We start from the raw sequence: 17499 nt of genomic DNA on the forward strand, positions 1-17499 counted from the left end.
ACTTGCGGCAGCTGATGTATATATCAATTTTATTCTATGTACCATTTTTAGCTATCAATCAATCCAATGCTATAGTATGTAATGTGGTATGCTGTGTTATTCTTTAAGAAAAACAAATTTGACGTAATATCCCTACTATCTATACTCTGCTTATGCCTTGCAAGGTTTGCCATTACACACTAAAATCGTTCCTGTACAGCTTCTAGGATATTCTCCCGCATGGCACGCAGTGGCTCATTCATTTCGCCCTCTTTGAAGCAAGATAGGCTTCGTCTTCAACTACATTCAATGTCGCCGGGGGGTGAAATCTAATCCACTCGGGATACCACTCGTCGGTGCCTTCTATCCGACATTCGGGAACTTTCACTTCAAGAACACGCAAAAGCTCTTCCATATAGATCCGATACCCTTCCTCATTCAAGTGAAGACCATCGTAGAAGAGTCGCCCAAGCTCCATGCTGGGGACTGTCCTTGAAGACCCAGGCAAGATTCCATGAACTGCAGTATCTCCCCGATTAGCAGTGCGCATCATTGCAGCCCAAAGGTCAACAACTGGTACGTTTTCCTGCTTCCCAATATCCCGAATCCCGTCTGCATACATCGCCACTCGGTCCGCCCTGCCATTTCCATCATGTGGCAGCCGATACTCTTCCACTGGAGACGGTGTCACAAGGAGTACTTTGGTCTTGTGAAGCCTGACACCCTCCCAGTTTAGAATACGCCTGACGTTTGCTTTGAAGTTGTCGAGGTCGCAATGCTGAGGCTCGCCAGGGCTACAAGAGTCGTTGGCGCCAAAATGGACCGTCATAGCAGCGACGCGAGGAACAGTTCTCGAAGGTGCCACTGCTGGGAAGAATGACGGCAGCAATGTCAAAGCTGAGCTTGTGTTGTATCCGCCAAAGCCCCGGTTGAGTACATCGAGCCGTCGAACATACCGTCTCGCCAGCTCGTTCTGGAGTAAGAAGGCGCCCTGGGTGATGGAGTCTCCAAAGAGGAGGAGTTGCGGTGGTGGAGGAAGGGATGCCACTTGGGCAGCAAGTTCTGGCGATTGGTATGACTGGACGTTCATAACTGCGACTGGAGTTTGAGACAGGTGGTAATGTCTAGTATTGACCGCTTCCCTAAGTATTGTGAAATAAATTATAAAGCGAGTTTATGTGTCTTATTAAAAGCAAGAGATTCAACGCCTTTCTAAATTAGTACTAGCCTTCAGGTTTCCAACTTGGGCACGGAACAACCTGTCCCGAGAAGCGATTCACTATGGAGATAAGGGTAAGGACCATGCATTGGTAGAAAATGTATAAATGGAGCATTCCTGTCGACACCTTCTGAACGGGTTAACTGTTTTTGAACTAACCGAACCCTCGGTAACGCGAGTCGTATATGGTTTCTGGTCGACTGTTGTAGACGCCCTGTCCTCAATTGAACATGGCAATTCTGTTCGTTTGCAGCAGCCGGATGCACTTTTCAATTTGACACTACCCTACAAGCGTTGAGACACTAGGCTATCCCCGATAGCGGGTAAAACGGCATGCAGTCCAGGCTCTGAACTATTGCGTTGCATTCCTATTAAACCTTAGCTTAGCGAATTAAGCGACCTTTCCTACCAGTTATGTCTTAATATGAGGTCTACACGAGATGAATTTCCAAGACTAGAACCCGCTAGATAAGATCAAGTTCGGGTTGTTTGAGTTGCTGGTATGTTTGAACGCTGCCCCGAAAGGACTTGTTCGCCTTCAATGTGGCTCCCATTTTGCCATCAGGATTAAAGGAGCTCCCACTGCATCTTTGTCCATCTTAGCTAGCGCTTAGACGGTGGATATTTGAACCATGCTTTCCAGAAGCACCATTTATAGTTAAGCTAGCTATAAGCAGCAGCTATACAAAAATATTTACTTAGTCGTGTGGAGGAAATGATCTATAAGAGAAACAGGGCTCTCTTGCCAAGAAGTGACATCCGCAAATCAGTAACTATGTGGCCGATAAGTGCATACTCTACCTCGGTGTTCTTGGCCTCTTGCGAGGATGCCATGCAAATGGCCAAGAGAGCTGTGTTACAATAGTAGCAACAGCTCCACTTGGCAAAGCAGTACCAACTGTTACCCAGACCCGTACAGTTACAGGCAAATTACAGGTAATCGTTAACAGAACGCCGTATGTAATTCCAAGCCTTGGATGATTTACCTGTCTAATCCTGTCCTAGGGTTATTGTTGTTGATCCACCGAAGAAGACTTCCTTCAAACCCTTCTTCAAGACTACTACTACTACGATTAGTATTCCTCAGTCAACCGTAAGTACAAGTGCTGTCCTAAGTCGGGTTACTTGATTTAGTCCCTGGAGTCTCCTCTAACGTTTCAAATTAAGGATGTCGTTGTAAGCACAACTGTTACGACTAGTGTCACCACTTCTACCTCAACATCTGTCATCACATCGTCAACGTCGACTGATTCATCCTCAACCTTAACCATGCCTGGCGCAACGACAATTTCAACTCCATCGGCCTTCACCCCTATCTTTTCAAGTCTGCCTAACAGTGCGGCCAAGAAGAAGAAACGCCATGCTATCCGAGGTGCTGCTTCTCCTCTAACCTTGAAGAGCAAGCGAGTGCCCAAGACGTCGCTCAAAACGCCACCCAAGACGTACCCCAAACAAGTGAATTGTCTGACTACTGTGACATCCTGGGTACGCTCAACAGTCATTCGTACGGCTACAAAGGCTCACTTCGTCACGCGAGACCCGATAACAACAACGATATCAACTACCAAAACGTTGACTTCAAGCTCTTGGCTCAGCACTCCTGATGCCTTGTCAACTTCGTGGACTACCAGTACAATTCCATCAACATATGTCACTACATCCACAACTACGTAAGTTTTCTTGATCATGCGATAAGCTTAATTCGCCAGTTCTAACAGTCGCAGGACTTGGAGCACCTCTACCAACACTGTCGTCGTTCCGACTTACACGGCGACTGTCTATGCCCAGTGTGTCAACACCAATGGCAATGGCGTTCCGAATAACATAGCCGGCAGTGTCAACACTTTCGGTGTCCAAGCAGCCTTGGTGCCCTATGCTCAGGGATACTACCAAGCTTTTAGTGGTTCCGCTGCTACTGCACAGGATTGCTGTAATGCGTGTGCTGCACTACCACTTTGCGCTATGTCAGAGTTCGATATCAGAAGCCAGGCCGGGCGGAAATGCCTACTCATTGTATCGACCCATGCTACCTGCGCCTTCGGCGATTATACTGGCCAGGCTACCCTGACCGTATCCGGTCAAACAATTGCAGCGGATACGGGGATGTTTCTGATTAATGGAAATTGTGGAATGTTTAATAGCTATAGCTAAGTTCTATCTGCTGATATAAGTTCTCAGCTTCTACATAAATCCCCTGATGATAAGAGAAAATACTACTAGATTATCCTCCAAAGTCATATATAAGAATGTTGATTCTTGTTAATTCACCTAAGGTATATCTATAACTAACTATTACTTCGCTTAAACCGCGAGAAAAATCCCTTCTTCTTCTTCTCCTTGACTTCCTTCTCGTCCTCATGCCTCTCCATCTCCCTTTCGGTATCTAGTTGATTGGTATTCTGGTTCATGACATCTTGCGCCAGGTTGACTGTATCCGATCTGCCTGGATGCATTATTGGCTGCTGCGTTCCTGGCTCTACTCCAGGTTCTCCTCCTTGTTCAATCTGGTGCTGTTGCTGATCCTCTGGTTTCTCTTCGCCTTCGAAGAGATCCTTTATCTTGCCTGGTCCAAAAACTCTCTCGTAGACAGCCAGAGTAGTGCCGAACTCTTTATTCACGCCTACCTTGATGGCGTCGAGGAGCTGCAGGACGTACGTCTGGCAATTGTTGGTTATGAGGTTGTAAGTAGGCTGCCTCTCTCTAATACTCTGGATCACTGACTCGCCTATTGTCGTAGTATCAGCATGTCATGCCCAGAGCGCTGGCTGAGGTCGAACAAGAGACCTATACTCACCAGCTCGCCTTAATGCATCGTCATTGAAGCGCGTCTCTCCCACCGGGAATGTCCGCCACTCGTCTCGCTCAATCTTTGCATTCGTGTAAATCACATCAAAGTTCTCGTCCTGTTCTGCATGAGCCTCGATGTCGCCCCAAGTGACTGCTGCTCAGACTCACCATCCATAGCTGATGAGCATAGTCGCCAACAAGTACAGCCCAATGCTGTGTCGGATCAGGATACTTGTTGATCTTCTCCGTGATCATCTTTCCCAGTCCCGTCTCTTCCGCAAACCACTTTCCGGCAAATCCGCCGACAGGATGCCATCCAACCTCCACAGGCCGACGTGGTCCGTCGACGACAGGCTCAGTTACAGGGACGACATTTGGCTGACTGCCGAGACCCACTGCATGCTTCAATGCTATTTCGCCTTTGTTCAAATTCTTCTTCCTATAAGAGAAAACGTCAGCGCTCGGGCTAGGGTCTAGCGGGGAAGGATCGCGGAGCAGATCGAGGTGCTGCTGACGAATAAATGACGCATACAGAAAGTCTCCCACTATATCCCTCTTGCGCTCTTTCTCCTCTTCCTTCTCTTCGTCCGAGCCGCCCATAACTCCGGAATTGGTTAGTCACTTGCAAGCGAGAGTGAAAAATTGCCAAGAGACCTGGGCTTCATGAGTTTTAGAGAGAATCTAGATAAGGAGAATTTGTGAGGCCTCGCGCGTCAGCAAGACCTGATTCACGTGAGGCTGTGCATTCACTTGGCGGTTCTCCAATGGCAGCAAATTTCCGATGCAGCCAATCACAGATGCAGAAGTGAATCAATAGCTCAGTAATTTTAGACCTTGGCTGCTGGTCACACAGCGTTGATAGGCCAGTACCAAAATGGGTCACGCTAGAGCGATGTACTCATCTCTTTGAAGAATCAACTATCTGTTGTAAGCATGGTTCCTCACAATCTGTAGATAACCACTATCAGAAATTATAGCAGATCGAGTTGTATCCATTATCTGAAGCGTAGAGAAACGTGCATGATCGGAATGATCGGGATCTAGCGCAGTTTCTCACGTAACGCTCAACTGCATCCCAGTCGTTCGATCTAAGCTCGTGGAGATTGAGGCACTGAGATGTTGCAACAGACTGAAGAGACTCAAACTCCTTATCGTTGCTTACCAGATTCACCGCGAATCCAGAGCGACCAGCTTTGCCTGCACGACTGACTTGCCGAAGGTACCGGCAGGCGTCGGCATCCGGGATATCGTAGTTGATGACCATGGAGCTAGAGAGAAGATCAAGGCCCCGGGTTTTGTAATCTTTTGTGATAAGGACCTTGAACTCTCCACTGTGAAACCTCTTCAATAGCGCTTCCATATCATCGCTGTAGTCTGCTTCGAACAAATTCGCTACGGCGTGGCCTTCAGCTGCAAGTGCAAGATGTATATGCGAAGCAGAAGCCTTCGTCTGCAGGACGATGAGTTAATTTCACACCTTTAGAAGCAGGGTTATATCACGTACCTGGACAAATATGATCAGCACACTCGTCGTCACGACACCAGGAAGCTTGCAAATAATCTCAAGCTTCTGCTCCTCGGCGCTACATCTGAAGACGAGGTGAGCGATCTTGTTGGCATTCAGCTCGACGCCCTTCAACTCATGCCTCTCCAAAGTATTAGACATAAGCATAACATTTAAAAACTCCGAGGCTCGCGTTGATGTATCGGAAAAGAGCAGAAGTTGGACAGTTTCCGGCGACTTTCTGGCGACTGCCGCGACTCTAAGGCATTCCTGACTTAATCCTTGAAGGTCCACGACATGATCGACATCATCCATAAGAAGGTACCTCACCTGAGACATGTCCACCAAGCGGCGAAGAATGCAGTTCAGAAGCGTGCCAGGTGTAGCAATGATCACATTTGCCTCAAGCATTGCGGTTGGCCTGCTCGACGCAGTGATAGTCTTTACAACAAGACCCTCGCAGAATCTGCCTACTTCTTTGATGTAATTCTCCGTCTGGCGTACCAGAAATTGAGTCGCTACCATTACCAACGCTTGGGGCTGAGTGGCCGAATGGTAGTCAATGCGCGATAAGAGAGCAATTGCTAGTGCTGTGGTTCTGCCAGTTCCCGGGGAATAGCTGGCGATTACGTTCCGAGGAGGGCACAGGGTCAGGGCAGAGAGTACTGCTTCTTGCACAATAGTGGGTTTCTGATAGTTGAGATATCGGATACCTTGTAATATAGGCTCTTGTCTTCCGGGATAGGACAGTTAGATAGCGTGAATGGTGAGCACGGTGGCCGTAACTTACAAAATAAGCAACTCAAAGGGCATTTGAGAATAAAGCTTGTTTTGAGACTCTACTGCCAGAACGTCTGCGATGTGGAGGTCCTGCACAGTTGAGCTTGCAAGAACTGGTACGTCTTTAGTAGTAGAATGGCCGGCAGTCGACTTCAGAGATTCTTGAACAACTACTTCATCATCTTGGAGTTGGCTCTCTTGACTCGGTGTCATGATCAGCTGCCTATAAGCCTTCGTCAGCCGATAGCTTAACGGTTAAATCAGATTCCAATACTCACTCCGTCTCATTGCTCATACTCAATGCGACACGTTGGATCTCCTCCAACATGTCATGGCGTTCGGTCTGGCCGTCAGTTTCTGAAGTACGGGGTGTCTCAACACTTCAAGTATCCGGATCCCAAACACCTTGCGACTTCGTATTCTCGATCGCTAATTCGCAGAGACGTTTAATGTTCTCAACCACGATCTTGAAGTTGTACTGGTCTTTCTTGGAGTTGCTAAACTTGCAGATCCCTCTGTGGTTGGCGTCTAGCTCGACAATCTTCGCAACATCGACAGGCAATCCAAGACTAACGTTATTGCGAGTGACTATCTGAAATAAGAGGAGGTAAGCATATGTTGTGAGGTCGAGTATAGGTAACCTACGGTATCGGATGACCCCCAGAAGGAGACAGTATCATACTGGAGAGCCTGGTGCTTCCATGATTCGAGCTCGGAAAAGATGCTACCGGCCTGCAACGTCCTAGCTAAATCGTCTTGGATGCCATGCCCCAGTTCTATGGCGATGGCTGTACCAATTTCGCCGAGTTTCTGAGTGAGGAACTCATGCGGTGTTGCAAAAAAGACTATGCCGGTGGTATCATCTTTGATGGCACTGTAGCCTGCGTTACTGTGGGCATTAATCAGTGCTTGTTTGATCAACAAGCCCCCCATGCTATGACCAAGCAGCAGAATTGGTCTGTCAGAACAATCTCTTCTCTCAATGTTGATGGCTTCAAGCAGATTGTCCGCCTTGCTGCGAAAGTCATCTAGGCCTTGGCAATATGTAGCAGTCGTGTAGTACTGATACAAAAAGATCCGGGAATCGGGAATATGATTTGGAAGATCATGCTGCAGCCAAAGTCGTCCCTTCTGATCCGATGGAGTTCTCCATGTGTCAAATGCGTGTTTAACCTCACCTTTCACTGGAGGACCAAGGCCAGGGACAGCAATTATACTGATAAAGTTAGTTTGGCTGATACGGGTTGGTTATTTGCTTACTCTATCACGGTAGGAGAGGCATGGGTCTCGGTCCCTTTTGGGTCCGGGTACAATTGTCGGAGAGGCTATTGGCACCGCATTACTATTAGAGCATCGCACCTGGAAGTAGACGTACCATGATGAGTGTATCACGAATTGCGAGGTTTGTTAACGTCTACAATTCTTCATGGAGCATTGCAAGTTGTACCAAAGAAGCTGAGTTGTTTCTTTGCTTAGTTTGTGCTGCGTAAGCGCCAGCCTTGTGCGGCTGATGTTGCAGGAAATGCACCAACCAATTGTTCTAGTGGAAGCGAAAGCCATGCATTCCTACATAACAACGACTCACCAATCATCACGTCATTTCTCAGAAGCTAGCGCTTTATCACACATAAGTGAAGTTATTATTAGCTACTGGCGCTTAGATGTACATGGCTCCAAGAGTCCAGGCTAATATTATACGAGTATGCGTACACGATGTAATATCGTGTACCGTCGATATCATAACTGTTAATAACTATCCACATATATACATAATAAAATTAAACCACTTAAAATGCAAAAGATGGAATGTTGACATCGCTGATATCCCAGGTCTTGCCACCATCGCCAGTCGTCATCTCACCACCAGTAACGCCCTCGCCCTTTCCGAAGGTCTGGATGTAGTTCGGATCGGCAGTGTCAAGAATAATCTTGGTGTCAACCCACTCTAAATGAATTATTAGTACGTAATCATCCTCGGGTTGCTTTCGCGACTTACGATGAGCACCAATGGTTCCACAATCCGAGGCGCCGCACTTAACGGAGCTGCCGAAGCCCATGGCCTCGTGGCCCTTGGAGGTAGAGAGGGTAGAGACCTGCTGCCCGTTGATGGAGACGTACTGGACGTACTCCTCAGTTGAAGCATCATATTTGTCTGTTGGATGCAGTCAGTTCAGCCATTCTGCCTGAGAGTCAAACGTCTCTTACAGTGCATGGTGACACGATCACCCTTCTTGGCGGGAGTCTGGTGCTCGTCTTGTACAGGCAGCTGAGAGTTGTCTCCAGTCTTGGTGAGGGTGTAAGCAAAGATGCTACACTCGTCGGACTGCCAGTTGTCTGCAATAGACTGGATCAAGTCGCCCTTGTCGGTGCTCATTCCAACCCAAAGAGAGGCAACACCGGTAGAACCCTCAGGGACATCAGGAAGAACAAGAGTTGAAGTGGCCTCACGGATCCAAGAGCCAGAGCTAACAGGACCTGTGCTGAAGGCAGGGCCCATAGCGGCGTTGGCAGTGGAGACGGCGATGGCCGCGAGGATGGAAAGGATCTGGTTGGAAAATGGCATTTTGAGAGTATCCTGTTTAACTGATTAGATCAATTGGTGGCTAGTTTGCTTGGCATGTCGAGATGTTATATATCAATGCAAAACATAAAATAGCAAACAGACGTCCATTGTAATTGGCGGACAAATGCCCGAAGATCGACACCCAGTTCGTTGATCAATGCATGACGAGGGTCGGTGGGGATAATATCCGAAATAAACTAGACAACCATGACTTGTTGTTTCGGAGGAGTGGACCTAAATAGGCGAATTGGAATCTTTCGGTGCGCGGATAGAAACAACAGCGATTCGTCTTTACTATATAATACGAACAAACCTCAATGGTCCGAGATGACTAGCATTGAAGTGCGCGGGAACGGAAGTGATTTCTGTCGCATGTTGGTAATTAATTACAGACAAGGACGCTCCTCTCCAGAATTCTCGCCCTGCTGATTATGCCAATAACGTACCACAATGCCCGGAGTGGTAATGACTTCCGCCCCTCTAGCATTTTTAACATTGGTGGACGCATTTCTGACATGTATTCCGACAATGTGGTGCCAGATCGCTGATGAGATGCTGCTTTTATGAGCAAGGAATGAAGAATCAAGAGAAGCCTATAGTAGTTAGAATACCAATATTTCGACTGTGTTTGCCATGGTCCTTAAAATCATAATATAGACAATAAAGATTACATCCGTAAGATGGTAAAGCGCGTGATGTGAGCATCACGCGTCGGGTCTATACTGAGCATAATCCTCGAAACATGGGCTGAAGCACTATACCAACTGCCCGCATAATGTCTTTGTCGCTTCAACAGCACTTATAAAAGTCCTAATTTCTGATAATAAGCCCAGGAGGAATCCTCTTAATAGAAATTAAAATATACAAAGAAATTAGATACTGTAGTCTGGCTGGATAAATATACTCTCTTATCTACAGTACCTTAATTACACTAGATGCAACTTCCAGATTAAACTGTAAAAGGCAAGTATGCGTGATACACTTATCTAGCCATCAACAGCTTCTGATTTCACCTTAATCCTCTTGGTGGCCTAATAGTAAAAATTTACTAGGCCTTTAGTAAAATCTCTGGCAAAAACTCACTGATCAGACTTGCGATCCTATTAAACGTAAATAACTTGGATAGCCTGGAGATGTCTGTTCGAAACGAAAGGTTCAAGACCGCGTTGGTAATTATGTGTATAGTTACTAATAACTAATCTAAGAAACCAAGCTCTTATGGTATTACTTCTATCAACGAAAGACTGTGAATTTATTACCTTACATCTAATTGTTTAGTTCCTACATGTCATCGACGCCACTGACCTAACCACTGCCAGCTGTTTAAGCTTAATCCTTGTATGTATATGGCTGGAGGAAATTGATCACATGGATGGCATTCCCGGCTCTAAAACCTGATTTTAGCGGCGTAGCGTACTGTCCTTCAACTGTGCCACACCAACCTAGGCCAAATGCAGCAGGTAGCAGACGTCCTTTTGCTTCCAGCCACCGTCTTGGCCATGAGAAAATACCTAATTGGACATATAAAACAGGGTAGGACACCCAATGCATCGCTTTGCATTGTAAATTGCATCGTAATCTTGAAAGCCGATATCCGTACTGAACTGATCACTGTGCCAGTGTTGATCACATCTGATACTGGCAATATAAACAATCAGGCCTTATTCCACTATACTGCCAAACTCTTTCTACTAAAAAACTTCGGAGCCTGTCAACAAGATGCCCACTGTAACAAGGATCAGTACGGCGAGGATAACTAACTTTGGGCCATTGACAACAACCTATACGGCGCCAGCATCATGTGCCACTGAAACAGACCGCATTTACTTTGCTTATGATAGCGACCACCCCGAATATCTCTGGGCTAACCCTACCTGCAAAATGCAACTGATTGGGAAATGCATACCATCCGGAGATCAATACGATCATCTGATCACAGCAACATATGCCAAGACCTTCGACCTTGGCTTTTACCATTACTACTCTCCGGGCCTATACTGCCCTTCCGACTGGACGACGGCCGGGAAATACGTGAGGGGAACTGGAAGCATTGGACAGATGTCTGGGCAACTCACCAGGACGGAATCAACGATGGTACCTGAGAGATGGGAGCCAGGTCGGCCATTCCGACAGGACCCGGCAAGCGTTTGGGTACAGGTCTTGGAACCTTCTGAGACACTGGCGGTATGTTGCCCAAGGTAAGCTCCCCAATTTCTTCGATGCTGACATATCACTAATGCATCCAGGAACTACACACTCAACTTCAATGGCAATTGTTACTCAGTGCTTGGTCCATTGTCTACGTATGGATACTCGGAGATATGCGGGTTCCAATTCGCGTCAACCGCGGTACCCGTGACACGCACGAGAAGCGGACATGAGATTTTATCCTATACAGAACCTCCTCCTCTAGCAACAGTCACCCGGAATATGGAGACGGCAGAGTGGCTTGGAGACAACCTTGTTGTGACAAAGGTTCCGGCAGTGGCGCTTATTCATAAGGAACCGGACTTTACTAAAACAAGTGGAGGAGATGATACTAAAGAAAACTCAGCAAACAGGATGAATGGGCGCAGTTGTGCTATGCTGCTCTTGACAGTGGCAGTTATGGCAGCGCTTGCGATATCTGAATTTTAGGACTATAACTAAAGATGGAGTTAATTTATTACTCTGCAATTCTCGGCACGGAATGTTACAAATCTGGAGCTCGACGGTGGACAAGGCCTCTCAATGTTTCAAGATAAAAATAACAAATTCTCTATTGTCTCAATGGTTAGTAGCGAGTGATCAACAACCGCAAACCATGACATCCAACTGATATTTCTTAACAACTATGTACACACGAATCACTTCTCCGGTTTGTCAAAGCATCCTCTCGATTCCTTGACCCTCCTAATCTTCCATGAGCCTAAATGGTACCAAAGCCCGCGCTGGACGAGAGACCGGTGATACTGGAGTAAGCCGCAGCGGAAGCAACGTTCTTGCCGCTAAAGTTGACCAGGAAGTCAGTGTCGCTGCCTGAGAGAGTGCCAGAGCTTCCAAAGCCGTTGACTTGGCATACGTGGCCGAGGTAGGAAGAGCAGACGGCGTTGGCGGAGGTGCTGGGGCTCGAGAAGAGCTTACCAGCAAAGCTCGACGCCTCGAGTGGTGTAGCTACATTCTGGAAGATGTTGCCTTCGGCGACGACCTGACCGCCAGCACCGATTTCGAAGGCGTGTCCGGCGTTATCGTACCAGTAGTTGTTGACGGCGTGGAGAAGGGTGTTTCCGCCGACCTTGGGGGCACGGCCGGAGGTCTTGTAAATGTAGTTGTTCTTGAAGGTAACAGTCTAATCAGATTAGTAAATCGTCAAACAGGCATAAGAGAATCATCTTGTCAAAGTAGAGATGAGAGCGGGACGTACATCAGCAGAGCCTGTGAAGTAAAAGCCCCAGTAGTGGTAGCCGTTGCACGTGGCTGACCAAGAGGTAGCACCGTCGAGCTTGTGGTTCGAGATAGTCACTCGATTACTTGGGTTGTTGCCAAGAACAATGTGTTGCCGGCCGATAAGCGAAGTAGTAACATGGTCAATCCAAACAAGATCCGTGTTATCAAGGGCAATAGCATCGCCTCCCCAGACGTACTGAGGGTTGAGGTTGGTAATCTGAATGTTTTGGATGATGACGTTCTTGGCACCCTTTGCAATGTAAAGGCCCTTGCCCTTGATAATGCCCTTGCTTCCTACACCGACGAGACTCTTGTTTGACCCAACAAGAATGGGGTTCAACGCAGCATTGTCATACTTTACGCTGACCTGTGATAGAGTTGAGAGGTTAGAATGGCCTCGAACTCCACAGAAATTTAACTTGGCACTGACCTTGGGTGCGTTGGGCTGGTAATTGGTGCACCAGTCATCCTTGTTGATGGCAAGCTGACAGGCAGAAGCCGTGCCATAGGGAGCGCAGCCAGTCGCACTAGTCGTGCCTTCAGTTCCAGTGAAGTCAAAGGTTCGGTCTAAAATGATGACTCGGGCAGAGGAGTCACCGAGATAAGACACGAGCTGGGCAGTTGTCGTAGGGGTGACAACAGCGGCTGAGCCACCACCAGTGACACCTTTGGCAAAGCCTTCAGCAGCGCCAGTGACTCCAGCAGCTCGAACAAAAGCCGCAAGTGCGGGTGCAAAAAGGATTTCAAGTCTCATCGTGTTATATCAATGAAGCAATAGTGACTGGGAAATCGTGGCTAAACATTTCATTGCTCTGGAAATTGAGTAGCTTTTATATGTCCCGTCTGACATGGATGACGGATCACGGCATGTGGCTTACAACCACTACCGGGCTAAAACTAGTAAACCTGTTGGCAGGTAGATAGTTCCATGATCGCGGTTTAGACCCTCCATTACTAGCTTCGGTACAGGACCTCAAGCAAGGCTAGACCGGAACATGCCAGCTCCGCATTTCCATTCTCGAACATTTCTATCCGTTAGATACAGAGAAGATTGCTCAGGAGTGAGCTAAGTGACAAGCTTACAATGTTAGGCTGGAGTCGTTAAGTTAGTGCCTTCGGTTATTGGTGCATAATTAGTTAGACATCTCCGAGCCAGTCAGGGACCACTTAACCTGTCAAAGGGACTAAGGAGATAGTAAGAGCATCTAGACTTAAACACAGCTTTATCTAAAGTTCAATAGTTTGTTTGCTATTTGAAAAAGGCAGTAGTGTTTTCAGCTAGCTGTATGTTAATGTTCTAGTGCGTATTCTAGCAGCAATTAAGTGTTTATCGAGTCCGACTCATCCAGACACGTTTAAAATCTCAATCAGCGCCGACTTCAAGTGTCGGGTAAGTCTCTCGTGCTGATCACAACGGCACACATATCCGACAAATCCCACTTCCCGTGGTCATAAGACAATGGGTTAATATTTCCACCACTGGACGGTTGATAACTTGCAGATAACGCCATGTAACCCTTTTCCACATCACGTAACCATACTAAGGCGATCCCCACACTTCTTATCCCCGTTCATTACCGAACATTCAATTTAGACGAAACAGTCTACGAACCGTCATATCCGAGCCTCTACTCCGTAATCTACAGTTAAATAACAAACTAGCCGAAGGACCACAAGCCGAGAAAGCTCTGTCTTCTTAGGGCGGACAATAATTGAGCTGGCGCCGAGGGTGCACGTACAAATAGAGCACGCAGACACAAGTATCTTAAGGCAGTTTAATGGAGAGTCGACAGAGAGAATGTAAGAAGTTGAGTCAAGACTTTAACACTCATTGAATAGCTATCCAGTGCCCTGACTGCTTCATATATATACGTGACAGATCACAGTAGTAAGACCATTATATAAAATATTTAACCCAGGCTAATTTAGTCGAAATAATAGTAGATAAGTATAAGATAAGAAAAAGCATTTACAGGAAATGTATGAGTTAGTAAACAACCAGAATCCCCCCTGATTAACACAAAAACCTTTTAGCAATAGCTCTTAGTTGTAGCCTTAGTAATAACGCCAGCCCTGATCAGGTCAACATAACTCCAGTAATCCCTCTGGATACCTTGTCCATCCACAGGCGTAGTGGAGTAAGACACAGCTGTCCAGAAAGCACCACCAGCCACATACTTCTGCCAGGCATAGCGCTGAGTATCGAAGATGGTTTTGCGGCTAGGCACCGATAGGGTGTTGTTGTATATAGTCTGCAAAGACCATTCACCGACAAACACAGGGAACTTGGTCTCCTCAGCCAGGTACTTTGCTTGTCCGCACACAGCAGGTGCGACATACTGTGAGTAGGTACCCGATGCGGCAAAGTAATAGACGTGAGAGTCGATGACAAGGTTGCGCTTCTTGTCAAACAGCGGGGACCAGAAGGCGGCACCCTTGAAGTTGTCTTGGAGCATCACGGGGATACGCTTGTCGACGGCTTCGACGCGCTGGAAAACCCCATTCATGTATGTGAGAACCCAGTTGGTCGCTTTGTCGGATAGACCAGCTGCTGAGCCGAAACCAGCCAAGTTATCGCTGACCTCGTTGAGGGGAGCGATCGTGAAGGCATTCTTATGGCCGCTGGTTTTGACAAAGTCGAGAACCTTGTCAACAGCCTTGAAACTCCAGGCCAGATTGGTAGAATTATAGAACCAACCGTCATGCCCGAAAGCTTCACCAATGTCGAGGTTGTTCACACCGCCGGGTAGGGAGTGAAGACCGATGATGATATGCATGTTGTATCGTTCAATAGCATATTGAGTAATCTTTCGTAGATGGTCCTGTTGTCTGCCATGGTAGAAAGCGGAGCCAGGGACCTTGACCCAGGCGGCGTAGGTGGTAGTGATGCGAAGGGTATTGATGGTAGAGGTATTGAGGAAAGATTCGTAGCGCTTCTCCAAAATTGGGCCACATTGCTTTCCAAGAGCCTGGCACAAGCCCCATTCATCGATAGTAGCAGCGGCTTTGGTACCAAGCGAATTCCACCAGACGGGATCATGGGTCTTTTCCTTGGCAAGCCAAGCTCCTAGATTGACACCATTGGCCTTGTACGTCTTCCAGTTGATAAATTTACCACTTTCGCAACCCTTGGGGAAGTTAATCGTGTGCTCATATCGCTGGTTATGGGGTTTGACATGAGGAATGCTGAAAGGACATTGTTTCTGATACTTGGCAACCTTGCCATGATTGGCCGCGCTTTTTACAGACTAATCAGGCTGGGGCACTGCGAGGGCGGTTGAAAACAGCAGAGCTGAAGAGAAAAGAGAGGGAATATGCATGACGGCGTCTGATATGTTGCTGTTGCTCGAGACCTGAATGCTTGATGTTTCTGTGAGACATCCTCAGCTGAACTGAGACATTCTTATAGAGATTCTTTACACACAGCCTTACAGATAGAGATTTCCATCGTCGATTAGCGACTCCGGGAAATCCGAAATGAGATGAATCGCCATCTACACAAGACTAGAGGCAAGTTCAACGGCTGACCTGACTAGCATCAGGGGGTACCCACAATTTGCCGTTTTGAAAGATGAGACCGCGACCAACGCCAATAGTCTCAGCAATAGTTCACCAGCTAGTGACATTTCTTTAAACAAACAGACAGCAAAATCTTCAGCAGCTGAACAGCCTCTATTAATACACAATCACAGTCTCGCAATTGGCCCGGATTTTTCGATCGAGCCCATATCGTAGATATCGATTGAAACATATCGTCATCCATTAAAAGGCTCGGTCGCCACCATATCTACGTAATGGTGAGAGCCTGGCTAGGGGAGGAAAGAAAACCCAGGACCTTGATCCTAAAGGACAAAAAGACTTTGGTAGCTTTAGCCTAAGCTTAGGGCACTCTTTACTAAGTTTATTTTACTATCCTCTTCTAAAGTGTTATGTTTTCTTGCTGCCCGAGGCCTGGGCAAGTTTCGCACAAACAAGTTGCCACAATAAACTGCAGAACTTTGTGCCTCGACCCCTTAGAGCAGATCCATAATGTTGTTGGAGATATCGTCAATGTTTGATCCCCACTTGTCGGGTGAGGTCTGCCGGGTATTAGCGCGAATTGATGACGTTGAAGGACAAAGTCACTCACCTGTAAGTAGAGTATGCCATCTTCAATAGCTGCCTCTCCACTACTACCCTCAACTTTGTCAAGGATACGGAAATGCACTTCTCCTTTCTCCAAAGCCTCACTCAGCGCCTCCTGCAGCATATCATCGCTGTCAAACTTGCGCCACTTCAGCGTACTGACCAGGCCACGGAAATAGTTGAGTATAAAGGCGCCAAGGTATTGGTCAAAGTCGGTGCCCTCCTTGGTCAGCTTCAGCTTCTTGTAGGTCTCCTCAAAGTTGGGAACTAGGGTAAGATCCTTCTTGATAATATCCTTGAGTTCAGACTGTACGTCCGCAATGTCCGGCTCGTAGTCTTCACGGATACCTTTGCGGGCATAAAAGCTCAGCGCATCCGTAGAAGGGGCCAGACTGATACCCTTCTCCAGGTTCTTGTGCCAAAAGGCATCGCCAGTGTTGGAACCGAGTCTATCGGCGCCGAAGACTATAGCAAGCTTCCCATCGCTTGTGAACTTGGCTCCGCATGCATCAAACGTTTCTTCCTCATCCACGTCCATAGTGAGGACATGAGCCGAGGCCAGCTTATTGATTTCATCGTGGTACTTGGGGTTTCTTTCGAGTTCCTTGACGGCCTCCTCGACATAGCTGATTTTGTGAGCGGGTGTATCTGGCTGTAGGGAGTGAGTATCGTCTTACTTTGCAATCATCGAGCCTGGGCTCTCACGGGCCCAAGGGCCTTCTGCGCCATAAGGCACGACAGCAAGAGCGTCAATGTCAATCTTCCAATCAACACCCATGGCTTTCGAGAGCTACTCTTCGAAGTCTGCCAGTTTGTTCTGCCATTCATCCCGGACTATGAACCATTGTTGACTTACGGTTCTTGCGTGCCGCAAGAGGCAGCTTATCAAGAGGCGGAAGTCGAGCCATAGTTGTGTCAATGAATTGAAACTGGAGTAACAGGTCGGTTGATGATAGGTGGAGTTCGGAAGCTGAGGATTGATGGAAGACTTGTACATACGCAATACGGTGAGAAACTCTTCCACCTTATATAGTTCATGACTCCAATATAAACTCTTTTGATTCCGCATGCGGAATTCTTCTTACGATCTCTAAAGTAGTATTGAGACCCATTTGT

The 17499-nt window shown here is 47.2% G+C and overlaps 8 protein-coding genes across 8 annotated transcripts; 2 read left to right on the forward strand and 6 right to left on the reverse strand.

The window, feature by feature from the left end:
* Positions 1–238: 238 nt before the first annotated feature.
* On the reverse strand, positions 239–1069 carry FSUBG_12301 (GDSL lipase acylhydrolase family; the record flags this gene model as incomplete). The annotated part of the gene is made up of 1 exon (XM_036677076.1): positions 239–1069. One exon carries the CDS (start codon positions 1067–1069, stop codon positions 239–241), a length of 831 nt encoding a protein of 276 aa, XP_036532216.1.
* A 1398-nt stretch (positions 1070–2467) lies between these two features.
* FSUBG_12302 (uncharacterized protein) lies at positions 2468–3387 on the forward strand (the record flags this gene model as incomplete). The annotated part of the gene is made up of 3 exons (XM_036677077.1): positions 2468–2868; positions 2923–3323; positions 3377–3387. The coding sequence occupies 3 exons, from the start codon at positions 2468–2470 to the stop codon at positions 3385–3387; spliced, it is 813 nt and encodes a 270-aa protein (XP_036532217.1).
* A 96-nt stretch (positions 3388–3483) lies between these two features.
* Positions 3484–7647, reverse strand: FSUBG_12303 (uncharacterized protein; the record flags this gene model as incomplete). The annotated part of the gene is made up of 12 exons (XM_036677078.1): positions 3484–3923; positions 3993–4101; positions 4154–4587; positions 4931–4946; positions 5043–5435; positions 5490–6222; positions 6280–6492; positions 6548–6626; positions 6675–6861; positions 6915–7485; positions 7530–7594; positions 7645–7647. The coding sequence occupies 12 exons, from the start codon at positions 7645–7647 to the stop codon at positions 3484–3486; spliced, it is 3243 nt and encodes a 1080-aa protein (XP_036532218.1).
* Positions 7648–8056: 409 nt separating this feature from the next.
* On the reverse strand, positions 8057–8832 carry FSUBG_12304 (uncharacterized protein; the record flags this gene model as incomplete). Its single annotated transcript, XM_036677079.1, has 3 exons — positions 8057–8214; positions 8266–8421; positions 8475–8832. The coding sequence occupies 3 exons, from the start codon at positions 8830–8832 to the stop codon at positions 8057–8059; spliced, it is 672 nt and encodes a 223-aa protein (XP_036532219.1).
* A 1719-nt stretch (positions 8833–10551) lies between these two features.
* FSUBG_12305 (uncharacterized protein) lies at positions 10552–11213 on the forward strand (the record flags this gene model as incomplete). The annotated part of the gene is made up of 2 exons (XM_036677080.1): positions 10552–11016; positions 11079–11213. 2 exons carry the CDS (start codon positions 10552–10554, stop codon positions 11211–11213), a joined length of 600 nt encoding a protein of 199 aa, XP_036532220.1.
* A 527-nt stretch (positions 11214–11740) lies between these two features.
* FSUBG_12306 (pectin lyase precursor) lies at positions 11741–13012 on the reverse strand (the record flags this gene model as incomplete). Its single annotated transcript, XM_036677081.1, has 2 exons — positions 11741–12160; positions 12236–13012. 2 exons carry the CDS (start codon positions 13010–13012, stop codon positions 11741–11743), a joined length of 1197 nt encoding a protein of 398 aa, XP_036532221.1.
* Positions 13013–14288: 1276 nt separating this feature from the next.
* On the reverse strand, positions 14289–15578 carry FSUBG_12307 (glycoside hydrolase; the record flags this gene model as incomplete). The annotated part of the gene is made up of 2 exons (XM_036677082.1): positions 14289–15444; positions 15508–15578. The coding sequence occupies 2 exons, from the start codon at positions 15576–15578 to the stop codon at positions 14289–14291; spliced, it is 1227 nt and encodes a 408-aa protein (XP_036532222.1).
* A 693-nt stretch (positions 15579–16271) lies between these two features.
* FSUBG_12308 (uncharacterized protein) lies at positions 16272–17161 on the reverse strand (the record flags this gene model as incomplete). Its single annotated transcript, XM_036677083.1, has 3 exons — positions 16272–16337; positions 16388–17009; positions 17061–17161. The coding sequence occupies 3 exons, from the start codon at positions 17159–17161 to the stop codon at positions 16272–16274; spliced, it is 789 nt and encodes a 262-aa protein (XP_036532223.1).
* Between the last annotated feature and the right edge of the window lie 338 nt (positions 17162–17499).

Source organism: Fusarium subglutinans, assembly GCF_013396075.1.
Source record: "Fusarium subglutinans strain NRRL 66333 chromosome Unknown NRRL66333_c0000261, whole genome shotgun sequence".
Lineage (NCBI taxonomy): Eukaryota > Fungi > Ascomycota > Sordariomycetes > Hypocreales > Nectriaceae > Fusarium > Fusarium subglutinans.